At 44.3% G+C, this 27,989-nt stretch overlaps 1 protein-coding gene across 1 annotated transcript in view; it reads right to left on the reverse strand.

Annotated features, from left to right (window-relative positions):
* The window catches only part of FAM98B (family with sequence similarity 98 member B), a 55,888-nt gene that overhangs the window by 18,222 nt on the left and 9,677 nt on the right, over positions 1-27,989 (reverse strand). The window contains exons 2-4 of the mRNA XM_033950868.1: positions 19,734-19,876; positions 16,189-16,323; positions 10,498-10,676 (exon numbers count right to left, since the gene is read on the reverse strand). Of these exons, the coding sequence (XP_033806759.1) occupies positions 10,498-10,676; positions 16,189-16,323; positions 19,734-19,876 (457 nt within the window). The remainder of the gene's footprint in view (positions 1-10,497; positions 10,677-16,188; positions 16,324-19,733; positions 19,877-27,989) is intronic.

Here is a 27,989-nt window from a genome sequence, read left to right on the forward strand (position 1 = left end):
GCTCAATTCGTTGAGCTCATGCAGACCATCGGACCCGGGCTCATCGCTGCCATACAGGGTGACCTCCCGGCACCGATCCAAAGGGGCGGTCCGCCCCCTCCCCCTCACCGTTCGACCTCGACAACCGACGAGGACGAACGGGGGAGGGCGGCGATGCCCACGCGGCAAGCCTCGCTTACCGATATGCCGCCATTAGAACCCATTACGCCTCCGCGCCAACATGGGACCAGACCTCCGCTCGATACTCGAAGCCCTGGGCATAGTCAGGAAGAGTTCTTCCGTACTCCTTACCAGACTTGGGTAGCATCGCAAGAACCCGCATCGCAAACCCAGTTGCGATCCACCGCTTCCAGCCCTATCCACTTGGGGGCCTCGGGAGACCATGCGATGCACAGACGATCCCGATCCCCGTCCCGCCACCGAGACGGACACCGATCGAGACACTCATCCTGGCACTCCTCACGCCATTCGGAGGTGTCACCGCAGAAAAAACTGCAACGTAGGGGATACTCCTCATCAGAGGTGTCCCCTCCGAGGGGCCCGGAGTACGAGGAGACACCGGTACCCGATTCCCCTTGTCACTCCCCGATGTCCACGGACCTGGAGGCCTCATCCTCCTCCAGCCCGTCCCACAGACCGACGCTGGCGGAGCAATTGTCCTTCTCATCATTCCTCCGACAAATGGCGGATGATCTGGATGTGACCCTTGACACGGGCTCCAGATACTCCAAAGAGTATCTGGACACCATGCACTTACCTAACCCTCCAACGGAGTCGCTTCGGCTCCCCTTGCATAAATTACTGGACCAGACCTTCATGCAGTGCTTCGAAACGCCGTATTCCATACCGGCGATCCCCAGCAAACTCGATGCTCGATACCGCATCGTGCACCATAAAGGGTTCGAGGGCCCTCAACTCTCCCACCAATCCCTACTGGTCGAGTCCTCTCTTAAACGCTCTCATCCCTCCCAGGTCTACGCCTCTGTACCGCCGGGCCGAGAGGGGAGAACGATGGACAAATTTGGTAGAAAATTCTACCAAAACTCCATGATGGCGTCACGGGTGCTAAACTACAACTTCTTTTTCTCTTCCTATCTGGAGTTCTTCTTGCCGGTACTCCGCAAGTTCACTCCGTTCATAGACAACCAAGCTCGATTCGAGTTCGAGGAAGTGGTAGCCTCCCTCTCCCAATTACGACTCCAGCTGATGCAATCCTCCTTCGATGCATTCGAACTCTCGGCACGCGCCGCCGCAAGCGCGGTAGCTATGCGTCGCCTGGCATGGCTCCGTACTATCGATATGGATCCCAACCTACAGGACAGACTCGCCAACGTACCATGTGCTGGAGCTGACCTGTTCGATGAGTCTATCGAAACTGTTACCAAGAAGCTGTCGGATCATGAAAAATCCTTTCAATCCATCCTACGGCCCAAACCCAAACCTCAACAGTCTCGACCTTCCAGGCCACCCCTGATTTACCAGCGGCGTTACATGCCCAGACAAACGCCCGCTGCGAGACAGCCTGCGAAGAGACAACCCCCCCAGAAGCCTCAGCAAAAACTCCAGCCACCGGCTGTACCTAAGGCTCCCCAGCCCTTTTGACGCCCCTCCCGGGAGCATAACCTCGGCCTCTCCCATAGGGGGCCGCCTCCATCTTTTTTACCACCGATGGGAGGCCATAACCACGGACCTATGGGTCCTCTCCATCATAAGAGAAGGATACTCTGTGCAATTCCACCGGGCCCCCCCGGACCATCCTCCAAGAGAGTATCCTTCAAGCTCGACGCAGACCGCCCTTCTTCTTCAGGAAGTCCAAACCTTACTTCAGCTTCAGGCGGTCGAGACGGTCCCGTCAGACCAATTGAACCGAGGGTTTTACTCCCGGTACTTCCTCGTCCCGAAGAAAACGGGCGACCTGCGACCCATTTTAGACCTTCGGGCCCTCAACAAGTTCTTGGTCAAAGAGAAGTTTCGCATGTTGACTTTGGCTTCTCTATACCCCCTCCTCGAGCAGAACGACTGGTTATGCTCCCTGGATCTCAAGGAGGCCTACACTCACATCCCCATTCACCCGGCCTCCCGAAAGTTCCTCAGATTTCGGGTGGGAAATCTGCACCTACAGTATCGAGTGCTACCATTCGGCCTATCTTCGTCCCCCAGAGTCTTCACAAAGTGCCTGGTGGTAGTGGCCGCAGCACTCCGGGACAGGGGTCTACAGGTCTTTCCATACCTCGACGACTGGCTCATCAAGGCCCCGTCAGCCCCAGAGGTCACTTCGGCGACCTTGGCTACGACCTACTTCCTCCAGAATTTGGGCTTCGAGATCAACTTATCCAAGTCCCATCTACAACCCACCCAGTCCCTCCCCTTCATCGGAGCGGTCCTGGACACCACCCGACTCCGAGCATTCCTGCCCCGGCAACGCATGGAGTCTCTTCTTCATCTCTGCCAGTCGGTGGTCACTCACCAAACCATACCGGCGAGACAACTGATGGTGCTCCTGGGCCATATGGCCTCCACAGTACACGTGACACCCTTTGCCAGACTCCACCTCAGGATCCCCCAGTGGACCCTGGCATCACAGTGGAATCAGACATCCGATCCACTATCCAAACGCATCGTAGTCACACCTGCTCTTCGGCAGTCTCTACTTTGGTGGATGACCTCTTCGAATCTATCCAGAGGTTTGCTGATGCACTCTCCCCCCCATCAGAAAGTTCTCACAACCGATTCGTCGAATTACGCATGGGGGGCCCACCTGGAGGGTCTCCGCACCCAAGGATTCTGGACCAGTGCGGAAAGACTACACCAAATCAATCTACTGGAACTCAGAGCCATCTTCAATGCGCTCCAAGCTTTCCAACATCTACTTCACGACATGGTAATCCTCATTCGCACAGACAATCAGGCTGCCATGTATTACATCAACAAGCAAGGGGGCACGGGCTCGTCCCTCCTTTGCCAGGAAGCTCTACGAGTCTGGGACTGGGCGGTGCGCCACAACGCCCTACTCAGAGCAGTATACATCCAGGGGGAGAACAACGTCCTAGCAGACAAACTAAGCCGTCTGCTACAACCGCACGAATGGACTCTCCATTCCAACCCCCTTCACCAAATCTTCACGCAATGGGGGACGCCTCAGATAGACCTCTTTGCGGCTCCCCACAACGCCAAACTGCCTCAGTTCTGCTCCAGGATCTACACTCCTCATCGCCTCGAGGCAGATGCTTTTCTACTGAACTGGGGGAAACGATTTCTATATGCGTTCCCACCATTTCCGCTGATCCAGAAGACTCTGGTCAAGCTGAAACTCGAACGGGCCACCATGATTCTAATAGCTCCTCGGTGGCCCAGACAACCTTGGTTCTCCCTCCTACTTCAACTCAGCAGCAGGGAACCAGTACCACTTCCAGTGTTTCCTTCACTACTTACTCAACATCAAGGATCACTACTTCATCCCAACCTGCAGTCTCTCCACCTGACAGCTTGGTTCCTCTCAACGTAACCCCTCACCAATTCTCACAAGAAGTGAGGGAGGTCTTGGAAGCTTCCAGGAAGCCCGCCACTCGACAATGCTACTCCCAGAAATGGACCAGATTCTCCTCATGGTGCGTTTCTAAGTCAAAGGAACCTCAGCGAGCTTCCTTATCCTCCGTGCTGGACTATCTCCTGCACCTATCTCAATCTGGGCTCAAGTCCACATCCATACGAGTCCACCTGAGCGCTATTGCGGCGTTCCACCAGCCTCTACAAGGGAAACCCCTCTCGGCCCATCCGGTGGTCGCCAGATTTATGAAAGGACTCTTCCACGTTAACCCTCCTCTCAAACCACCCCCAGTGGTTTGGGACCTCAATGTAGTCCTTTCCCACCTCATGAAGCCCCCGTTTGAACCACTCAACAGGGCCCCTCTGAAGTATCTCACCTGGAAAGTGCTTTTCCTCGTAGCCCTTACGTCCGCTCGCAGAGTCAGCGAACTCCAGGCATTGATGGCGGACCCACCATTCACAGTATTCCACCATGATAAGGTGGTCCTCCGCACTCACCCGAAATTCCTGCCTAAGGTGGTCTCCGAATTTCATCTAAACCAATCCATCGTACTTCCAGTATTCTTCCCTAAGCCTCATTCTCACCACGGAGAATCGGCCCTTCACACTCTAGACTGTAAACGTGCCTTGGCTTTCTACCTGGATCGCACCAAGCCACACAGAACCACTCCTCAACTTTTTGTCTCCTTCGATCCTAACAAGTTGGGAAGACCCGTATCAAAGCGCACCATCTCTAACTGGATGGCGGCTTGTATCTCTTTCTGCTATGCCCAGGCTGGATTATCACTTCCTTGTAAGGTCACAGCCCATAAGGTCAGAGCAATGGCAGCCTCAGTAGCATTCCTCAGATCAACACCAATCGAGGAAATTTGCAAGGCTGCCACCTGGTCCTCGGTTCACACATTCACCTCACATTATTGTCTGGATACCCTCTCCAGACGGGATGGACAGTTTGGCCAAACAGTATTGAAAAATTTATTCTCTTAAGTCGCCAACTCCCCCTCCATCCCACTGAGGTTAGCTTGGAGGTCACCCACTAGTGAGAATACCTGCCTGCTTGTCCTGGGATAAAGCAATGTTACTTACCGTAACAGTTGTTATCCAGGGACAGCAGGCAGCTATTCTCACGTCCCACCCACCTCCCCTGGGTTGGCTTCTCAGGCTAGCTACCTGAACTGAGGAGACACGCCCGGATCTCCGGGTAGGAAGGCACCGGCGCATGCGCGGTGCGGGCATCTAGAAACTTTAAGTTTCTACAAGCAACACGTGCTTGTGAGACGTCCGTACCGGGGCTCTGTCTGATGACATCACCCACTAGTGAGAATAGCTGCCTGCTGTCCCTGGATAACAACTGTTACGGTAAGTAACATTGCTATATTGTAGGACCATGAGTAACTAAATTTGTCCTAAATAACAGTACTTGTCCCAATTTCTCTTCAGGAACTAATTCTATGGCGCAAATAGCTATGAGATGTTGCACTGTCACTGACTCTAGTCTCCATCTCTGGCCGTCCAGCAAGAAAGTCGAGGAACAGATCTGGAGGGGGCCAAGAAAACTTGAACCTGTGCCCCTTCCTGATAATACGCAGAGGCCAGACAAAATCTGTTCCCATCTTTTCCAGAATGGTGACTGCCCCCTCCCTCCCCCCCGCCCGATATAAGAACGAGTAGCTGTCATCCTGGCGTCATTGCTTCTTCTTGAAGGCTGAGCCATCGTGGGAACCCATGGGATGCTGGTGCCTGTAACTGCCAAATCTCTGTCTGGATCCCTGAAAGGGCCTCTGAGAGGAGTAACTGGAGAAAAATTGCCTCTACCGCCCCCAGCAGAACAACGACTCCTACTATCCAGGAGGGATTTGAGGCAGCAATCCGCCACACAGACCATGAGGTCGTCTAGCCCTTTGCCAAACAGCATCTGCCTCTTGAAAGGTAATCTGCTGAGAATTGTCTTGGAAGTTAAGTCACCTACCCAATGCCTGATCCAGAGCATCCGGCGGGCAGAAATGGAGAAGGCCACAACCTTACTGAGAACTCCAGTGTCATAAGGTAAAATTATGTCTTACCTGTTAATTTTCTTTCCTTTAGAAGCAGCAGATGAATCCAGAGACAAGTGGGTATAGCTCACATCGACCAGCAGGTGGAGATAGAGAAACTTGATTAACAGTTGTTCTTATAGCCTGGTGTTCCTCCTGTTGAATCAGTTATGCACTTTGCCCAAGCATCCCGAGAAATGACCATGAGCATCCCAAAAAAAAAAAACTTCATTCCAGTCTTAAACTTCCAATCAGAAATGCAAGAAAACCATCACCAGCGACCCCCTAAATGAACCTAAAAACCCAAAAGACCAACAGAGAGACCACCTGGGTGGGGCTCTGGATTCATCTGCTGCTTCTAAAGGAAAGAAAATTAACAGGTAAGACATAATTTTACCTTCCTTAGCAAAGCAGCAGATGAATCCAGAGACAAGTGGGATGTAGCAAAGCAAACTCAAACTGGGTGGGAAGCCAAGGTCGCCTCTGCAATCACCGAAGCGCCAAAACTTGCCTCCGCACAGGCCGCCACGTCCAGACGGTAATGCTTTGAAAAGGTATTCCCAGATGACCAAGTAGCCGCCCGGCAAATTTCCTCCAAAGACATACCACCAGACTCCGCCCAAGACGTCGCCAACGCACGAGTCGAATGAGCACGAAGTTGCTCCGGAACTAACTTCCCCGCCAACAAATAAGCCGAAGCAATAGTCTCTTTGACCCAACGAGCGATGGAAGCTTTAGACGCAGCCATACCCTTGTTTGTACCTGCAAATAATACGAAGAGATGATCCGACCGGCGAAAGTCGTTAGTCACCCCTAAGTAATGTAGAACCATGCGGCGTACATCCAGTAGACGCAACAACGAGAATCGCGTCCCCCAATCCTCTTTCCGAAAGGCCGGAAGGAATAAACTCTGGTTTATGTGGAACGAAGAAACAACCTTAGGAAGGAAGGAAGGAACCGTCCGCACAGATACTCCTGCATCCGAAATACGCAAAAAAGGTTCTCTGCAAGACAGGGCCTGTAGCTCCGACACTCGTCTTGCAGACGCCATAGCTACCAAAAACACTGTTTTCAACGTGACATCCTTCAAAGTTGCCGCAGACAGAGGCTCAAACGGAGCCACTTGCAACCTACTAAGGACAAGTTTAAGATTCCACGTTGGACAGGTGCGCTTTACCGGCGGGCGGATATGGTGAACCCCCTTAAGGAATTGAACCACGTCCGGGTGTGACGCGAGCGTCGAGCGAGACACCCGGCCCCTGTAACAGGCAATGGCCGCTACCTGAACTTTTAGAGAGTTATAGGCCAATCCTTTAGATACTCCCTCCTGCAGAAAAGAAAGAATGAAGAAAAAAACAAAAAACACCACAGAGAGCCAGGAAACCCCTCAATCAATCGGAGGGGAGAGTGGAGAAGGGTCCTGGGAGGGCCCAGGTGTAGCTCCTAAAGCCGGCACCACTCAGCCAGGCACCCCGGTCCTACTGAAGAGCCGTAGGCTCAACAGAGGAGTAGAAATGAACACCAGGCACAGTCAGAATCCAGGAGCTAGAAAGATAGCTCCACCCCTGCTGGGAGATAGAGCAAAACTGATTCAACAGGAGGAACACCAGGCTATAAGAACAACTGTTAATCAAGTTTCTCTATCTCCACCTGCTGGTCGATGTGAGCTATACCCACTTGTCTCTGGATTCATCTGCTGCTTTGCTAAGGAAAGAGCATTGGCCACATATTCCACACCCTCCTTAAACAAGTGTGGGGACAGGAATCTCCTAGCTCTAAGGGACTAGTCCGTAGCCTGGTATGGCAGGCCCGGGCCACAAAGGAGACAACTTCTGCAGCTTTGCTACCCAAAGCCAGCACTTCAAACTGTCAGGCTCACATCCACCTTATAGTCCTGTGCATACTTCATCGTCACTCCATCCTCGCTAGGAAGGGAGGTGCGCTTGGTCACTTGCACCACTGCATAAGTTACCTTCGACTATACAAACAGCTGCTGGAAGTCTGGTGCATTAGGACAGAGCCTAGACATAGCTTTGGCCACCTAAGGGAGCCCTCAGGTACCTCACATTGGTCAGTGACTAAGGCAGTAAGATTTGGATGAGCAGGAAAAAAGAAAATGACAGAGCACTGCGAAGTGGAGGGCTACTGGGCATCGAGCTTCAAGATAGATAGGGTGCCAGAAATGACATGGATTTCGGGGGTTCCAAGGTCTTGAAGGACAGACTGGGAGCCGAGCCTGAAGCTCCCATCCGTCCTCCTGTGACACATGAAATACAGCTGCTCCTCAACCAGTAACTGCACAAAAAACGCAGGATCCAAACTAGAAAGGCCAGGGGCATCCATTAGAGGCAGGCTCCAGCAATAACAAGTGGATATAAGGAAGAAAAAATGAAGTTAAAAATAGATCACTAAAAGTCCAAGATGGCCACTGTCAAGAAAATCATACCAAAATCAGGCAGTTGGAGCCAGAACAAAAAAAAAATAGTGATTTTAGGGTTTTGGAGGAGAGGGAAACTAATCCTGGCCTCAGAAACTCTTAAAAACCAAAATTTACAGATCCCCCCTCCCCCCCCCCCCCGTATTTTCCTCTCCACCCCACCTTTACTCCCTTTCTCCCTCCCTGCCCCTTACCTTCGTGGCGCTTTCTTCCCCACCCCACCCCCGGACAACAGGCCCGGTCCAACAAAAGTCCCTGCCCTGTGGCCGGTGACATCTAAATTGCCTTCGTACAGCAGCCGGCTGTATGGCTGCCGTAAAGGTTGCGTCTGATGCAACTTCCGGTTGCGTCAGAGATGACCTTTACGGCAGCCACACGCAACTCCAGCTGCTGTAAGAAGGTAATTTAGACTCGCGGCCACGAAGGTAAGGGGCAGGGAGGCAGAAAGGGAGGTGTTTCAAATTCACCGCTGAATTTTCCGGCCCTGGCCGGCTGTGCACCCCCCCTAAGCCTGCACCCGGGGCGGACACTCCCCCCCAACTTGGTATGCCACACGTACTCACAGATTGGCCTGGGAGCAGCAGTCCACCCAAAAAGGTGTCCTTTGAGCAACAAAGTCACAAAGAATTAAAAAAATACAACAGAAAAATAACCGAAAATAACAAAAAGAAGCAGTGCAGATCAGAACACACCTTCTGAGTTTGCTTCCAGAAGGAAAAACTGAGGATGGAGCTGTTCTCCACTGCAGAAGAGAAGGAGTTCAAGTTCTTAAAGTGATACCCTTCTGTAATTTTGCAGGAAGTGGAAATAAACAGCTAAAGTATGGACTCCCATGTATCCACAACAGAAACAGAGATTACACATTACCAACTTATACAGGTCAACTGAATAAAGATAAGAATGAAGTTTATTTATTTTTTAAATTTTATATTATGTAGAAAATGTCAGTTTCCCTTCACTTAAAGATTAATTGAAACATACCATTTTACTAGTGATGCCTAACCTTTGGACATAGTTGAATGTAGACACAGCTCACTGATTTAACACTGTAAATTAGCCATTTCCTCTAAGGGCAACAGTATGCTTATGCAGACATTGAGAAATTAAAACAACTCCAGAAAATCAAGAGGCAAAACTGGTGCCAGTGTCCTTGAGATTCCTGTCTCTTCTGTACTCTAGATACAGTAGGCAATTTGCTGATGCCACCATGGATTTGGAACTGCACTTCTGCTTCTTCCTGGGGGCTTTATTTCATCAATGAAATGTATGTACTCTCAGATTTAGAGGACATCAGTACTCCTAGAGAATTCTTCGCAACTGTGCTGTACAAAGAATTTGCACTGTTCTGCAAAATGCGCAGAATTCAGCAATTATACAGAATCCTGCTCAGTGCCAGCACTCTATCTCTCCCACCTTTCCCCTGCAGAGATCGTACAACAGGAGGTGGAGGTGAACCACTGCACACTGGGTCACTTCCTCCTCCTCTGCCAGCTTAGACCAGATTGTTTATGTGAATTCTAAGGATGCTTGGTTCATATAAAAGTAGCCGAGTCTAAGCTGGCAGAGGAGAAGGAAGTGACAATGTACAGTGTTCACTTCCTCTTCCTCCTGCTGTGTGATCTCTGCCCTTCCAACTATTGCCCCATCTCTCTCCTTCCCTTCTTATCCAAGCTACTTGAACATGCTGTTCACCATACTCTCATCACCTCTCGCCTAGCCTACTGCAACTTGCTTTTCACTGACCTTCCGCTAAACTTTCTCTTTTCGCCTTCAATCTGTTCAAACTCCTCTAACTGACCTACAAGTGTATTCACTCCGAAGCTCCTCAGTATCTCTCCTCTCACCTTATACTCCTCCCCAGAACTCAACTCATTGGGTTAGTCTCTCTTATCAGTACCCTTCTCCTCTATGGCCAGCTCCAGATGCCATCCCTTCTACTTTGCTGTACTGTATCTATGGAACAAATTGCCTGACTTGGTACATCAAGCTCTGTCTCTTGAAGTATTCAAATCCAGGCTTAAATCCCACTTCTTTGAAGCTGTTTTCAATTTCTAACCTCAACCCACCTGCAAGCACCCTTATCTGGATTAGCAATCCCTCTGTAATTCCCTCATCTAAGCACTGTGTATAGATGTACCTTTTGGTCCAGTTTGTCTGTCATAACTAGACTATAAGCTCTTTCAAGCAGGGACTGTCTCTTCCATATTTTGGTGTACAGTGCTGTGCATGCCTGGTAGCACTATAGAAATAAGTAGTAGTAGCAGTAGTAGGAAGGGTGGACAACTAATACAATGAAGGGAGGAACAGAGAAATGTAAATATGCCATTAGGGAGGGTGGGGGAGGCCAAAGCTAGAAGGAAATAGGAGGAAATTTCAGGCCTTAGAATGGGGAAATTCTGTGCAAAAACAAACAGTGCAGAATATTCAAATATTTTGCATAGAATTCCACTAGAAATAGACATAAGAAAAAAAAACTTGTACCTTTTTTTGCAAGTTATTTAGCAACACCAAGATTGAAGAATCTTCCACTTTTGGAAGGCCCAGTGAGTCACAGATAGCCTGCACTTCTTTGTATACTGCATTGTTGTCTGCCAAAGGCAAGTCTTTAGGTTTCTTGTTCTTAATGATCTGCAAGGCTTGGAGTTCAGTGCTTAAAAATACTAGAAGAAAAAAAAAGTAGAAAAAATAATGTGTAAGAATCAGTAATAAACAGAACTAGCCTACCAGTAGAAATGCAGGAAACCTGCACTGTAATAGGATTAAAATATAGTGGTAGAGGAGGATTCAGAAGTTAGGAAAAAAAAAGACATGGGTGGAGCTTGTGTGAGTGGAAGCATGTGAACTTCTATGCTTTTGCTATGGGGCTAAAGTCCCTCCTATTGGAGTGTCTGCAACCAGTGTTAATTTCCCTCATTATCTTTTTTTAAGGTAGGGTAGAAGACTGAAACCTGAGGCACTGCATAGTCCTCAATAATCAACACCAAATAACTCAAACTTGTTTTCACTCTCTTTATTTTTCCTTTGCTTCTACTCTTCTCCTATCCTTACCTGCTTTTTCCAATTCCCTTTCCCAAGACACAATTGTTTCTACTCTACTAACCCACTCCAGAGGATACTTCCATTCCTCTCCTTCAACTTACTTTACTGGAAGACCATGCAAAACCCTCAACAAGGCTTTTGGTTATTGCTCCCAATTTTTTTCATTTTAATTTCATATTATAGGAGTAGCCTAATAGAGCAGTGGACGGAGAACTCGAAGTGAGGGGTCCAACCTCACTGCCATTCTTTGGGATCCTGGATAAGCCACTTAACCTTCCACTGCCACAGGTAGAAGCTCAGATTGTAAGCCTTCTAGAGACAGGAAAATATCTACTCTACATGAATGAACCTCACCTGAGTGATGCTGCTTTGTGGGTACAACTTGATCTAAGTGCCATCTTCAATACAGTTTCTCACTCAAAACTACTCATCAACTAATGCTGGCATTAGTTCTGCTGTACTAGAATGGTTTACTTCCTACTTTTTGAACCGTACATACAGTCAATTGGAATCAAGAAGTATCTCCTCAAAAAAATATTTCTAGAAGGGTCCCTTAAGAGTCTCTTCTTTCTCCTCTGCTTTTCAAAAAAAAAAGTTTAATTTATCACTTTTACAGTTTTCAAATCAAATAATTACAAATATCCATCACCAATATAGGACATCTTCACTCAAGTCTACTCTTCTTGGATCCAAGACCTCAATGTAAGGGATATAACATAATAACTAAGGAACAAATCTCTTATTATGGGAAAATGTTATTAATCATTACAAAAATCTGCTAATGGTCTCCAAATCTTCAGAAATTTACCAAAATAACCTTTCTGTGTTGCTATTGTGCGCTCCATTTTATATATATGGCATACCGAATTCCACCAAAAGTTATAACTTAATCTGTCATAATTTTTCCAGTTACATGTTATTTGTTGAATGGGGATGTGGGTGGGTATTATTTTATTTACCTCACAATATGTATGAATGTATGAATTAATTAATGCATTTTGAAGTATTAGGTTAGATTTTCTGAAATAGGAAGGGAGGGCTTGGGGGAGCTTTTTTTATTTTATTTATATTTGTCATACATATTAAATGATTTATATATTATCTAAAGCATTATAAAAATATGAATATAAATATGATATATTGTACTTAAAGTATTCATGAAGGAAAATCAAGTGTGTGTTTATAAGATTATATGTATTTTTCTGATACACTTGTTGTAATATGAAAAAATGAATAAAGAAATTTAAATTAAAAAAAAAAAAAATAACTAAGGAAATTCTGTTACACAGCAAGAGTACAAAACTACATTAACGTAACAGCTATCAATTAAGGGTGTCCTGATTGGTCTCCCAAAATACATTTAGTTACCAGAAATGTTAAAAGATGTGACGGTTCAAATAAGATATATATAATTGACTGATATCTAATAACACATTTACAGCTTTTTCCCTCTAAGCGGAGCATGTTCATACATTCTAGGAGCATCACTTGCAGATTTTACATGGTCACTCACAAAAATTCTTACAAATCTGGAAAATTGTTGGTTTTTAAAACTTGTTCATATTAAAAGAATATTGAATGTGCCCGGCCATTCCTTAGAGGGAGCATTGAAGTGATGTCTAAGAAAAAAGTTGCACCAGTCTTAAGAACTCCTGGTTTCATCACTAGGAACTGGCTAAATTGTTTCTGGGTTTCCCTTGAAACATCTGGGAAATTTTGTACCTTTAAGTCCCATTCTCAACAACCAGCTTTTAGCCAGTTTTAATACCACTGTGGCAACTTAAAGTAGCTGGAGCAGCATACTCCGAATCTGATGACTCCAACATTTATGACACATCCAAAGGGGCTACAATCTGGTCCAAGATCTGTGACCTTCTATAGGTTTCCTAGGCAAACAACATATTAGAGAAAAAGGTAGAATTTTCTCATCCTCAATTCCCAGAATCTCCTTCCAATATCTTTTTCAACATGTCTCTGAGAAAGATAAACACCCAGTTTAAAGTTAAAAAAAAACCAGAGATGGCTGCTTCTAGCAAAATTCTCAAATGATTTAGTCTTTAGTCTTAAATTTGAAATATCTTTTATAATAGTATTTTGTATACTCTTGAGTTTCAGACAAGACCTTTTCAGTTTGTCAACTTTGCTGGATAAAGTTTAAGTCAGAGGCATTTTTGTTAATATTAACTTCAATTTTATAACTTTTTGCTCTATAAATTGAATTTGCACTGGGTTCTTATTCAACAACTAGAGATTTGGAATGCTACTACTAACAGATTTTTTTGCTTAGCTACAGCTATCTCATTATACTTGGGCTTTTTTTTTTAAGGAGAGGTTAACTTTGGGCATTAGGGAGAGATTGGGTACTTTGTTTGGAGAACAAGAAGATTGTGTTGCCTCAATTTCCATTTTTCATAAAGCACTTTTTACTATGATTTCAACACAGAACTATTCATAGCTTGCTTCCCGGTGGACAATAGATTTGGGGACTTCTATACTAGCTGCACTAATTACCCGGGCCCTTTGCAAAGGAATAACAACTACTTACAGTAGTTTATTTCGTGTGGTAACTAGGGCTTATACTTCCCAAATCCAAGCTTTTCGTATAGGTTTGGTTGCTAATGGTTATCTCCATTATGCCAGAAATGCCATAATGGAGATAACACAACACCACCAGAAAAAAAGGAAGAGTGGCTGATGTGTATGAAAATTGTAAGCTGAAGCTCCTTGAATACTTGTCAGTGTGCAATGATGTGAGAAATGCATATTATAGAGAGATTAAGAATGTATTAAATAATCAAAAGAGTTGCTTCAGACTGTGACACATTTCAATAACAGGGATATATGGGAGGGAGATTATGTAGGGCTAGGAGCAGAGGATTTTGCACAATATTTAGTAAATAAAATGGATGCTTTGGAGTTGGGTACTGAGTTGAGGTCGTAGGATGATATGGTTGTACAGTCATTTGAAGCTTATTTGACAGAGTTTCAAATAGCTCAGGATATGGAAGTAGACATGATTTAGTCGGTGTTAGTGCCTGCACAATCGGTGGTGGATCCTTGCTCTTCTCATTAGAAAACTTGCAGTCTATTGCTCCACCCTCGATATTTATTGTTAATGTGTCCTTATCCTAAGGGATTTCCTACAATATTAAAAATAGTGAGTGAAAGCTTTGTTGAAAAGTGATACATTGGATCCATTGGTAGCAAGTAGTTATAGACCAATTTCAGTATTACCAATGGTTGGAAAAGTGATTAAGAAAGTAGTTTCTACAATCTGTAGAAACGCTAGAATCACCAGGACAGGAGCCTTTTCAGATTCCACCAGTGCCTTGGTGCACCACAACGGAAAGACTTCAGGACATCGCATAAGCCACAGGCATATTCACTCTACGGAGAGTTGTTAACCACCTCCAAGTAGCCTTTCTGAATCAGGGGCCATGCACTCAAGAGCCATGCTGCAAGTCCAAAGTGCTCTGGATTCTCCATAGGAACTGTGCTTTGACTGAGGAGCCCTGGAAGCACCAGTTGTTTGAGATACCTGTCCCTTTGCAGACATACCAGAGTCGCATACCAAGGCCAGTGGGACCAGTCTGGAGATACCAGAAACACCAGCCCATGATTGTTGCTATTCTGTGGACGATCCAGTACACCAGGGCCCACGGTGGAAAAACAAAGAGCAGAAGTTCAGTGGACCAGGGTTGAATGAGGACATCAAGTCCTGCTCTTCTCGGTTCAGTACCTCAACTGTAGAAGTGATATTTCGCATTCTTGGCAGTGGCCATTAGATCCATGTCCAGTCTTCCCCAGCGCTACACAATGAAGGCAAACGCCTGCTGAGACAGAGACAACTCTCCCAGATCCAGAGTTGTCTCGGATGTTCTCTATTCCTGCCACGTGTGCAGCCGAGAAGACTGGTAGAGCTTCTACCCACAGGAACAACATCTGTGCCTCCAGGCGTACGGGAGTGCTGCTCGTGCCTCCTTGACTGTCTACATAAGCTACCACTGTAGCATTGTCCGAAAATACTCCGACTGCCTTCCCTGTCAAGAAACAAAACACTTCTTCAGCGTCAAATGAATGGCTCTCAGTTACAGATAATCCATGGACCACTTGCTTTCTGATGGGGTACACTTTCCCTGGAGTGGGTGACCACTCAAACTGGCATCACACGTGGAGGTCACTCATGAGTTGAATTTAAGAGCAATGTCCCTCAATAAGGCATCCCCTTGGAGCCACCAAATGCCAGGGGAGCTATATCTGCAGGGAGTGGCATGGCGGTGACCACCTGGAAAGAAGAGAGGCCTGGTGCGGCTGCATATGTGCTCCTGCCCAGGGGGCAACTTCAAGAGAAGCATCGAGCCCAGCACCTGAAGGTAATGCAAGGCCGTCATGATTCGGTAGATCCTGGATCTCTAAGATTTGCTTCTTGAGCTTTTGGGCTCGGGAAGAAAAAACACAGCCCTGCACCTTGTTGAAGCGGACTCCCAGATATTCCAAGCATTGACTCAACTGAAAGTGGACTTTTTCGGAATTTGATTATCTCACCAAGGCTCTGGAGAAGATCCACTACCTGTTGCACCACGTGCTCACCTTCCCATTGAGAGGGGGCTTTAATAAGCCAATCATCCAGGAAAGGGATACACTTGGATGCCCATTCAGTGTAGGTGAGCTGCTACAACCACCATCACCTTGGTAAAGGAGCATAGAGCTGTGGACAACCCAAAAGGAAGCGCTACGATCTGGAAGTTTCGCTGAAGAATGTGGAATCTCAGCTATCTCCTGCACTTTTCGGTTGGTGACTGAGCACTTTAATAGCACTTGTTGCACTTTATATATACACCTTTAATTGTTTGTTTTAAAAGTATTACACAATTTTATTTTAACACAAGTATTATATCAAATAACTCCTTAGTGTACTGAGTCACTTTTATCCTTAACAGAACACTTATCAAATGGAGTTTGCTGTACGGTACCTTGAAGATACTAATGTACTGATCTATTCATCCTATCTATATCCAGCTTTTTAGTGGTCACTCTGGCCTTAAGGGAATAGATTTTCTCTTAAGGCTAGAACCTGCATGTACATGTTACCTCCCCACTACAATAGGTGCTGCCATTAGCAGTAGAACTTACAGAGAAGTTTTAGACAATCTTCCTTCTTCTTCAACCTATCGTTAATGTCTCCAGATATGAGTGCCGAATACGGGCAGGACAGTTCCTTCAGGAAGCCGCTGATTTCCAGCTGTAAGCTCTCAATGTCATCATCACCTTACAAAAGTAACAAGAACAGAAACACTTAAAATCATTACTTAGTTTCCATCCCCACCACTGCATCTGCTCCTATCACAAATTAGTCTGTCTCCAGAACATGGAGATTCATTTTTTTGCCAGAAGCATGAACAAGGTTAAGAGTACATTTCTCTTAAAATATGTGTACCATATTTCCTCAATTCTAACACATACAATTTTACTCATTTTAGCTTAAGAGTGTACATTTCTCTTAAAATGTGTTTACCATGTTTCCTCAATTCATATTTTTACTTATTTTAACGCACGTAAAAGGTAGATATGTTTTACATTCAATGGCAACAAACTTGAGGACAAAAATTACAAGTCATGCAACCTTGGGGTGCCTAATGGAAATCAATTTGCCCCCATAGAGTACTGGTACATGCACACAGTTATACCCTTTTCAAAGCACATATAAACATACACATCAACATTTGGAAACCAAGTGCCTGAAAAGAGTAGTCAGGAGACTGAGCAAAAATGAAGGCAAGTAGAGTCAATAAAATTAATCTACTCTGCCCTGTGTACCTCATGTTACAGTGCCATAAACCTCACTTCTTCATACTCATACGGTAAACATCTTCTATATCTGCCCTGTTCTTTCTGAAGCCCTTCACTCACTAGGAACCACTTCCAAACATACATCAACTTTGAGAGAAAAATACTAGTACTTTCTTCTGGTACTGCTAAGTCCTTATTCTCAAAAACTAGAACACTCATGTAGCCACTGGGGAGGGGGGGTGCTTGGTGGCCTAGGCCCCCCAGTTTGGGCTCAGGTCCCTTCCACAACCAAAGTATAGTACCTGCCGAAAGGCTGGCAGGTATGCCCAACCCCTGCCAGCCGATGAAATCTGTTGCCCGGAACTGTTTTGGTGAAGCCTCAGCAGCAAAGAAGAAATCGGTGGACTCTTTTGCAGCCACTTATGCTGGTCCTCCTTGTGCATGCTCAGTTCATGCATGAAATGAGCATGGACAAGGAGTGCCAGCGTTATGTAAGAATAGCTATACTGGATCAGACCAATGGTCCATCTAACCCAGCATCCTGTTTCTACAGTGGCCAATCCAAGTCACAAGTACCTGGCAGAAACCAAATAGTAGAAACATTACATGCTACCAATCCCAGGGCAAGCAGTGGCTTCCTCCCTATCTATCTCAACAGCAGACTATGGACTTTTACTCCAAGAATTGTCCAAACCTTTTCTGAACCCAGACATGCTAACTGCTGTTACCACATCCTCCAGCAACAAGTTCCAGAACTTAATATTTGTTGAGTGAAAAAAATATTTCCTCCCATTTGTTATAAAAGTATTTTCAGGTAACTTCATCGAGAGTCCCCTAGTCTTTGTACTTGAAAGAGTGGGGAAAAAAATCAATTCACTTTTACCTGTTCTACACAATTCAGGATTTTGTAGATCTCGGTCATCTCTCTCCTCAGCATTTCTTTTACAAGCTGAAGAACCCTAACCACTTTAGCTTTTCTTCACATGAGGAGGTACATCTCCTTTACCATTTTGCAGGGTAGATAAAATCAATGATTTATAAAATAAATTAAAAGAAAATTAGATTTTTTAAAAATAAAATGCTTTGAGGAAAAATCTTCTAAAGAGTTTTCTGTTAAAGATACACTATAGTTCAAAAGTTATTCATCATGAAAAAGAGATAAGGGTTCTTATCTTGATAATATCTTTTCCTGTAGATAGGAATGGTATGCTGAACCTTATGGTACTCTGTCCATTCTCGCCAGCATACTACAGAAAGATGTCAATCACAGCTTTTGAAACCTCCTCCTTCTCCCAGGAGTCTGCTGCCTCCTTCAGTTCATTCCAAAGCATGCAAGAGCTCTAGAATAAAAGACAGAAGACAGGAAATGGAGAGCTACCTAAAACAAAGGTTATGATCTGCTCATATAATGTTATAACAATCAACAATGAAACTGTAATGTATAAACGAACAAACATTACCATTCAACAGTAAAACAGACCAAATAAAAGCAACAACTTGAATGTTAGTGGAGTTCAATTATTTATTGAGATTCTACGAGTATTTACAAACTGATACTGAATCCATAGTTCAACTGGCAGAGATGTTTTAGCTAAGGAGAGGACCATAAAGCATAAGGCAGCAACACGTGCATCAGAAATTATCAGGCGGGAGGGGGGGGTTCAGTATATCATGCCTATCTACTGGAAAACATATTATCAACATTGGAACCTAATCACTTTTTCCAGTTCAATAGGAATGGTATGCTGAACCTTAAGGACGTACCTAAGCAATCCCGAATGGGAGAAGTAGCCTGCTTTCAATACTGAGGATCCAAAAGTGGAATCCTTGTGCACTGCCACATCCACCTTATAGAATTTAGCGAAAGTGTGTAGGGAAGACCATGTCACAGATCTACATCTCCTTTAGAGGTATTGTCCTTGATTCTGCCCAGGAGGAGACTACTTCTCTGGTTGAATGTGCTTTCAACAATACCAACATAAACATAAAAATCGCCATACTGGGACAGACCGAAGGTCCATCAAGCCCAGTATCCTGTTTCCAACAGTGGCCAACCCAGGTTCCAAGTAGCAAAACAGATTCTATGCTGCTTACCTAGGAATAAGCAATAGATTTCCCCAAGCCATCTCAATAATGACTTCTCTTTTTAGTAAATTCTGCAAACCTTTTTTAAACCCTGCTAAGCTAACTGATTTCACCACATTCTCTGGCAATGAATTCCAGAGTTTAATTACACTTTGTGTGAAGAAATATTTTCTCTGGTTTGTTTTAAATCTACTTAGTAGCTTCACTGCATGTCCCCTAGTCCTAGCAATTTTGGAAAGCGTGAACAAGCGATTCACATCTACCCTGTCCATTCCATTCATTATTTTATATACCTCTACCATATCAGCCCTGAGCTGTCTCTTCTCCAAGCTGAAGAGCCCTAGCTGCTTTAGCCTTTCCTCAAAGGAAGTCGTTCCATCCCTTTTATCATTTTTGTTGCCCTTCTCTTTACCTTTTCTAATTCCTCTATATCTTTCAGATATGACGACCAGAACTGCACACAGTATTCAGGGTGTGGCTCTAGCATAGAGCCTCGTCCCTCCTGCCGCCACCCCCCCCCAATGCCCAATGCCCCCTTTCTGAAGTAAGGCCTGCAGGAGGGATGTCTACTCCCTCCAGCTAGCAAGCCCGCCTCTTCAAAATGGTGGATCTTCCCCTTCCCAGTGCATCCAGCTCATTTTCAAACTTGATTTGTCTTTTTACCAAGCTTCATCCCATTCTGTTGAATGTTGTAAAGTAATTTTGCCTCCCAAATGAACAGACATACAGAACCAAAGACATTCTCAACCCTTTTTGTACAATTCTTTCCATCTTTTATTGTGCTGGAAGGATTAAAAAGATACCTGATGCGATACATTCTTCCATATTGCCCAGTGTTTTGATTTGATCACTCAACCAGGTGCAGACTTCTGAGAACTCAGGTGAAGAGAGGCCACTTTCTGCTGCCTTTAGGAGTGCCTCCTCATCCAACAGGGGGCCAGTGTATCTGTGGGGGGAAAAAACAAAACAAAGAGATTAAGTTACACAAAATATTCTGGAGAATACTCTTTCTCATCCATAGTAGCAGATGTTTTCCTTAGACAGCAGGACTGATCAAGCAAACAAGTGACAGTTGTTATCTGTCAATGCTAGGATGGAACAGTTTTCCCACAGTTCAGAATTAAGGGCAAAGTTCTAAGCATGCGAGAACCTGCCTAGAAAAAGTCAATGCGTATTCCTGAGATTAAGTAACATGTAATATTGCTACTTTATGAGACTCTGCCAGATACTTATGACCTGGACTGATCACTGTTAGAACAGGATACTGGGCTAGAAAGACCTTTGGTCCGATTCAGTTGAGCAATTCATAGTCTTCTCAATTAGTTCCATAGCTTAGAAAGAAATGTGAAATTCAGGGTGGTAGGAGGGTTTGTGGGCTTTATTTATCACTTCTGTCATCCACAGCAAACACTTGTTCCAGGTGAGAAAATACTTTTTTCACCAAAAAAAGGAGGCAAAACAGCTGCATTGACTTTTATGATCAATTCAGTTATTTTAAGTACATAACTACACAAGCATTGTCGTTCTGGGACAAACCAAAAGGTCCATCAAGCCCAATATCCTGTTTCCAACAGTGGCCAATCCAGTTCACAAGTACCTGTCAGGATTCCAAAAGAGTAAACAGATTCCATGCTGATTATTCCAGGAATAAGAAGTAGATTTTCCCCAAGCCTATCTTAATACTGGTTTACGGAATTTTCTTCCAAGAAATTGTCCAAGGGTTGTTTTTTTTTAATCCTGCAATGCTAACAGCTTTTACCACATTCTCTGGCAACAAATTCCAGAGCTTAATTGTACATTGAGAGAAGAAATAAATATTTTCTTCAATTTGGTTTACAAATACTACTTAGTAATTCTAATGCATGTCCCCTAGTCCCTGTACTTTCCGAAAGAGTGAACAAACAATTCACATCCACTCGTCCCATTACACACATTATTTATATCTTCACTAAGCCATCTACTCTTTAAACTGAAAAACTATTTTTGTCCACTAAATTTGAAAATTTACTATATAAAATGGACAACCTAGTGTTCAAAGTAAGACTCTCTAATTTAGAGGGATAGCCAAGGTGAGGGAACCAGGACAACATCCTCTCTTAGTACACTCTCTTTGTATGCAACTTATTACCGGTAGATGTGAGACTGAATACCCACCCAACAAAATGTTAAAAGTACATTAGGCATCACAATGTTTTGGGACTTATGTTACATAAATGCAAAGTGCTGACACATGCCTTGGGTATTCTCTACAACAGGGGTGTCAAAGTCCCTCCTTGAGGGCCACAATCCAGTCGGGTTTTCAGGATTTCCCCAATGACTATGCATGAGATCTATTAGCATACAATGAAAGCAGTGGATGCAAATGGATCTCATGCATATTCATTGGGGAAATCCTGAAAACCCGACTAGATTGTGGCCCTCGAGGAGGGACTCTGACATCCCTGCTCTACAAGGAGAGGCTTCCATTTGCCTTGTGTGCTTTGCAGTTGCAGGAAAAATGCAGAGGGACAGAACCCTGGATAAGCTATGGAAGTTATATAAAGGGTGGGCCCAAATGTGACACTTCAGATTCAGGAAAGCCAAAGAAACACAATGTTACAGCAAGAAAGACTGTGATGTCTTTACCTAGATCTCTCCTATTGCATTTGTCATACAACTACATGTAAACTACTTAACCTATAGCAGCTCCATGTGTAAGAAATTTTTGTGTGGACCTTAAGAATGCAGATGGGCACTGAATACTTCCAACAGCTGAAATCTTCATCAGTCCAACTTTTATTGAAATTGTCTATAAATTAATTTCTTCATCTTTGTATTTAAAAATTTTTCATTGTAGAACTACTAATAAAAAATCAATTTGAATCACTAAGCTTCCTACCAAGGAAATAAGTACATTTTTTTTTAATCCACCTAATTGGATTTCTTCTTGGAAGGTAAAGGTGTATCTATCGTGGCCCAGGGTGAACTACTGTAATGTGTGGCTGGGAATAATTAGAAATGATGTATATTTGTTTGTCTTTCTTTTGAAATTTAACCAGTAATTTAACCTCGTTTCCCCAAAGGTTGTTTCTTAAAAACTTTTTCTCTCCCCCCCCAGTAGACTATGTAAAAAAATTGATTTCCTTTTTTCTTTTGTTAGTATTCAATTGGCAATGGACTAATTGATATTTGTATTTCAGTATTTCCTGTACAGCGGTGTATTAAAATAATTGAAATGATAAATTTAAAAATTTAAAAAAAAGACTTCAAACACCTTTAAAAGCCACAATGCTGCTTAGCAAGTAAAGCAGGTCATGTCAATCACTGGTCAAAACCCCCAAGTATTTAAAGCGTAAAGTGCAATAGTGAAAAAACCATTTAAATAAACACTTAATGCAAAAAAAGATAGCACTTAATATTTTAGAAAACAGCACTTATCTTATAGACGCAACAAAGAAACAGCAACACTGCTCATTTAAGGAGAACTGTCTTGCAGTCTCTTGGGATGGCAACTCTGATAGTCTAGCAAAGCATTTCTATCCATAGGTTTAGTGAATACATCTGTAATGAATTGATTGGTCTCTTGTATGATCCTCACATCTAAATAACTGATGTCTGTATGAGAGTAAAACATAGTAAACCTAAGATGTTCATCACAGGAATTTAACCAATTTTTAAAAACCATAAGTTGTTCTGACGATCCTTTCAATAGAAGAAGATTATCATCTACTGTATTTTCACGTAGATAACGCACACCCGTGTAAAACGCGCACACGGGTAAAGCACGCGAAAAACACAAATTTATGTACAGAAATTTTTATATACTGCGCACACCCGTATACCGAGCATGCTGCCCGACTCTCCTTTCGTCCGCCCCGACTCTCCTCTGGCCACTCCGACTCTCCTTTCGCCCGCCCCGACTCTCCTCTCCCCCTTGAAACCTGTACCCACCCTGAAAGCCTGATGCCCCCCCGACGTCCGATTCACCCCCCCCCCGCAGGACCACTCGCACGCATCCGCACCCCCACCCCGAAAGACCGCTCGCACGCACTCCCACCCGCACCCCCACCCTGAAGGACCGCTCGTACCCCCACAGCCTCCCGACCCTCCCATCATGTAGAAGCTCCTACCGGTGTCCTGCTGCTTCCTCTTGGCGGTCCCGACTCCCCGACACGATCGGGGCAAGAGGGAGCTCATGGTCGGGTTGGGCCCATGTGCCTCAGGCCCCGCCCCCAGGTGGGACCTAAGGCTCCCTGGCCTATTCTGATTGGCCCAGGCGCCTTAGGCCCCACCAGTAGGTGGAGCTTTGGGACGGATGGGCCAATCCGGCCTCATTCCGTCGTTGGCTGCCTGCCGGACAGGCGAGTTTGACTCCCGTCTGTCCGGCCAACTACACAAAGGTACGGGGAAGGGGGGTGGGGGTATCGTGGGGGTCGGCCAGGGGGGTCGTGGATCGGCTGGGGGAGCGGTCGGAGGTTCTTGGGGGGGGCGGTCGTTGGGGGGAAGGGGTTTGCGTCGAGGGCAGGAGGGCCTGGGATCCCTCCTGCCCGTAATGTAGTACTGGGGTGGGGGTAGGGGGTCGCCGTGGCCAGGAGGGTTTGGGCTCCCTCCTGGCCCGAACAACTAGCGGGGGGGGGGGGAGTCGCCAGGGCCAGGAGGACTTGGGCTCCCTCCTGGCCCGATATTGTCGGGGAGTTGGGGAGTCGGCGGGGCAAGAGGGCTTGGGCTCCCTTTTGCCCCGATTGTGTCGGGGAGTCGGGGGGGCAAGAGGGCTTGAGCTCCCTCTTTCCCCGATCGTTTCGGGAGTGCCGCAGTTGGCTGGGGCAAGAGGGCTTGAGCTCCCTCTTTCCCCGATCGTGTCGGGGGTGCCGCGGTTGGCTGGGGCAAGAGGGCTTGAGCTCCCTCTTGCCCCGATCATGTCGGGTGTCGGGACCGCCAAGAGGAAGCAGCAGGACACCGGTAGGAGCTTTTACATGATGGGGGGGGGTCGGGAGGCTGTGGGGGTGCGAGCGGTCCTTCAGGGTGGGGGTGCGGGTGGGAGTGCGTGCGAGCGGTCCTTCGGGGTGGGGTTGCAGGTGCGTGCGAGCGGTCCTTCGGGGTGGGGGTGCAAGCGGTCCTGCGGGGGGGGGGGGGTGAATCGGACGTCGGGGGGGGAACTATGTAAAAAAAAATTTGTACAATGCGCTCATGCGTATAACACGCAAGGGTATGCGCGGTACGTAAAAACCACATATAACGCGCGCGTTATATGCGAGAAAATACGGTATATACCTTAATCATTTGTAAATGAATGAGATAAAAGGAGAAGAATACAACCAAGTCACTTCAAAATTCACCATATAAAGATTGGCCACCGACAGGGCAAAAGTTGCCTCCATAGCCACCCCAGAAATCTGATGATAAAATTCATTATCGAATGCAAAAACATTTTCTTTTGTGGCTATCTTTGCCAATTCCATCAAAAATTCATATGTGGTGCAGACCTGTTATTTAATGTATTCTTTGATATCAAGGGCATCATCCTGAGGGATGGAGGTATAGAGAGATGCTACATCCAAGGTGGCTAATATAAATGGAAAATCTTCCTGTGGAATTTTGTCAACAAATTTATCAAATGTCCTGAGTCTCATCATATATGAATCAGATTTTATCACCTCGGGCCTCAAACACTGATCAACAAACCTTGAAAGAGGCTCCAAGAGGGAATTCTGTGATGACATAATTGGGCGTCCAGGGGGATTGGTCAAATCTTTATGAATTTTTGGAAGTATATACAACACCAGAATAATGGGATGCGAGTTGTTAAAAAAATAATAATCCCTATATGTTAAAACCCCAGAATCTAAGCCCATTTTGGTGAGTGTTAAAATCTTCTTCTGTAAATGTCAAATGATATTTGGTCACATTGAGTCAGCTTCAATTTAATTGATGACCTATTGTGATTAGGATGATAATTAGAATGAACAATCATAAGAACAGCCTCACTGGGTCAGACCAATGGTCCATCAAGCCCAGTAGCCTGTTCCCACGGTAGCCAATAGAGGTCACCAGTACCTGGCCAAAACCCAAGATGTAGCAATATTCCATGCTATCGATACAGGGCAAGCAGTGGCTTCTCCCGTGTCTTTCTCAATAATAGACTATGGACTGTGGGGGTTTTAACTTTTATGAACATTACTCACGATGTATGTAAATGTCTCTTATTATTGTGTATTTTGACATTGATGATTCCGGAACTTGGAGCCGAGTAGATGGCAGGCTAATGGCTGAGCTCCCTCCCATGAGCAATTTTTATTTGAATTAATTAACAGATATTTCTTCTAATTTAACTCAAACAAGAGAAAATGTCTTCAAGTAAACAGAAGATACCAGAATCTCATTCTAAGTCAACAGGAAAAACAAAAAGACTAAAAGAAGATCTACTGTCCAGTGAGATACCTCTGCCTATGGATGCCTTGGATATAATTGAGGTACTGGAAGAAATGAGGAAGATAAATTTGAATATGATAGAAATGAAACAAGAAATGAACATTATGAACAGCAAATTTGATATATTAACTAATAAAATGGATAAGATAGAAAATAGAATAGAAAAAATTGAGCACATACAACAAAGTAATAAAGAAGATCATAATATCTTAATGGACTTAAATAAAAAAAATGATTGATATGGAGAACAGATCTAGAAATCAAAATTTAAGAATACTTGGATTAAAGGAAGGTGCTGAAGGGAAGGATATGATTGCCTTTTTGGAAGAAGTAATTCCAAAAATTCTACCACTTAAAATAAAAGTTCCATTAGAAATAGAAAAAGCACATAGGATTGGAATGAGAAGAAGTCAAAATAATGATAAGCCAAGAATTGTGATTTTTAAGGTATTAAGATTCCAACATGTACTGGAAATTTTAAGAGCATCAAAAGAAGTTAAAGAAGTAAAATATAAAGATTCCAAAATTATCATTCTACAGGACTTTGCAAAAGAGACTGTTCAAATTAGGAAAACGTTCTTACAATATAGACAACCTTTGAAGGATATGGGAGCTAAATGTGGACTGTATTACCCTGCAGTAATGAGAGTTACTTACAAGGAGAAATTTTATCAATTTGATGACCCAGAGAAGCTTAAGGAATTTTTATCATCACAAGAAACACCTATGATTTAGAGTTTAATTTATTTATGGAAGTAAATATTTAGGAAATTGATAGGGTTTTTTTTTTTTTTTAGTTGTTTATACGAGAGTGAAAAGTTTGGATTTAAAGGAAATATAGGAAATTTCTTTTCTTCATATACTTTAGTGGATACTAAGATGGCTATTGTAATTGAGGGAATAACTGTATTGGAATGATTAGAATAGTTTAAAATTAAACTGATATGGATTCTAATACAGAATGGTGAAGGAAAATAAATAAAAATAATTTTGCTGGCATTCAAGTTTCCCTGACGCCAAAAGGATTCTAAGAAGTAAGGGGAGGAGTTTCAAATGAGGCCTTGAGAAGGTTCTAAGACTTTATCATCCAGGAAGTTTCCTAGTGCTGAAGAGGAGAGACATTGTGACATTATATGGAGTGAAACTAGAGATTGGCACTTGGAATAAACATCGGAACACTAGAGCAGTGCTCCGCCTCCTCCCTCCCCCCGAACCTTGTGCTCTGCTCCGTTAAAATTTACTGTCTTTTGAGTCGGTGAGGGGGTGTTTCCGTTTGTTGAGCACGTCCCGATCCTGTCTTGGTCTGAGAGCTATGGCGCCGCTGGAAAGGAGTGCACATTTTTGACATAACTAGATGGAAATTACCAATTACATTAGTTGTGGAAGCTCTGATATAGTATTGTTTTACCGTGCAGGAGGAGAACAGGCTGTGTGCTTAACCCGGACATTTTTGGGTCCTTCATGTGATTGCCTGTGTGTAATTGACCCCGGAAGAACTTGTTGAAGTGCCTGGAGCGCGCTGCACTTTCAGACTTTTGGCGCGGGTCCGGGCTGCTGAGTAGGTGAGGAGGGGCTCAAGTGGTGTATAATCAGCCTGTGATGCATTCTGGTATATTTGTTTGTACACGGGGCAGGGTGGATGCACGTGATTCTATGCCTGGTTTTAGCGATGTGGGTTGAGAATGCAGGAGTAATGAATGAATGTCAGCAACCCTTACAGATATGGAAGCAGCTGAAAGGACATGAAGAACAATGACTTTTAGTGAGAGCCCTTAAAGGTTTTTATGCTGCTTGCTGTGAAAATAATGCCATGATTTGTGCAGTTTCACTAGGTTTCAATATTGGTAAGGGAACTGGGAGACAGTTTCACCTGCACATGCCTAATGGGTTTCATGGGATTAAACTGTGGGAAGAAAATGGACTAATAAACCAATAATCCAGGACTAAAGGGTGGTTACTGATTTAATTTGAATCACACCTGAATAAGTTACTGTCGTCTTGACTGTGTGGGTTTAAGTGTGAGATTATCATCTATGAATATGCCTGGAACCCATGCTTTAATACCAAGATTTTGATTAATGAATATAATTTTCTTTGTTTAATGGGCTGCAGTGGCAAGAAAATGAGATGTCAAAAACAGAAACATTCTTTGTATCTAGCAGTAGAGTGTTTTTAGTGTTTCAATTAATAGACATATATCTGCCTGCTTCCTGAATTAATAGTGGGTACTGCTGTGAATAATCAGTGTTCACTGAAATTGGAGTTAAGCACTGATATTGATCCTGCGGGAGTCATGGTGGTACAGAATTTGGTGTGGACTGATATATATGACTAATAAAACTATTGGGCCATATATTGGAGCACTTGCATGAAATGGCACGCCCCCTATATTAGATTGGGTTTTTGGTAAAAAGTACTGGGGTCTGAATCCTTATGTATTAGCTGGGGATATTGTTTAAAGAATTGAAATGTTTTGATTGATGGAGGGAAGAAGAAAAAGATATGAAAGGAAGAAAAGGGGAAAAAAAAAATTAATATGCTTTTGTCAATAGATTCTAAATATTTAACAAAATTATAAACAAACAAAAACAGAAAACATAAGATTGTTTCTTATAATGTAATCCCTTGTTTATTATTATGGTTTTTACTTT

Source organism: Geotrypetes seraphini, chromosome 7 (genome assembly GCF_902459505.1).
Source record: "Geotrypetes seraphini chromosome 7, aGeoSer1.1, whole genome shotgun sequence".
Classification (NCBI taxonomy): domain Eukaryota; kingdom Metazoa; phylum Chordata; class Amphibia; order Gymnophiona; family Dermophiidae; genus Geotrypetes; species Geotrypetes seraphini.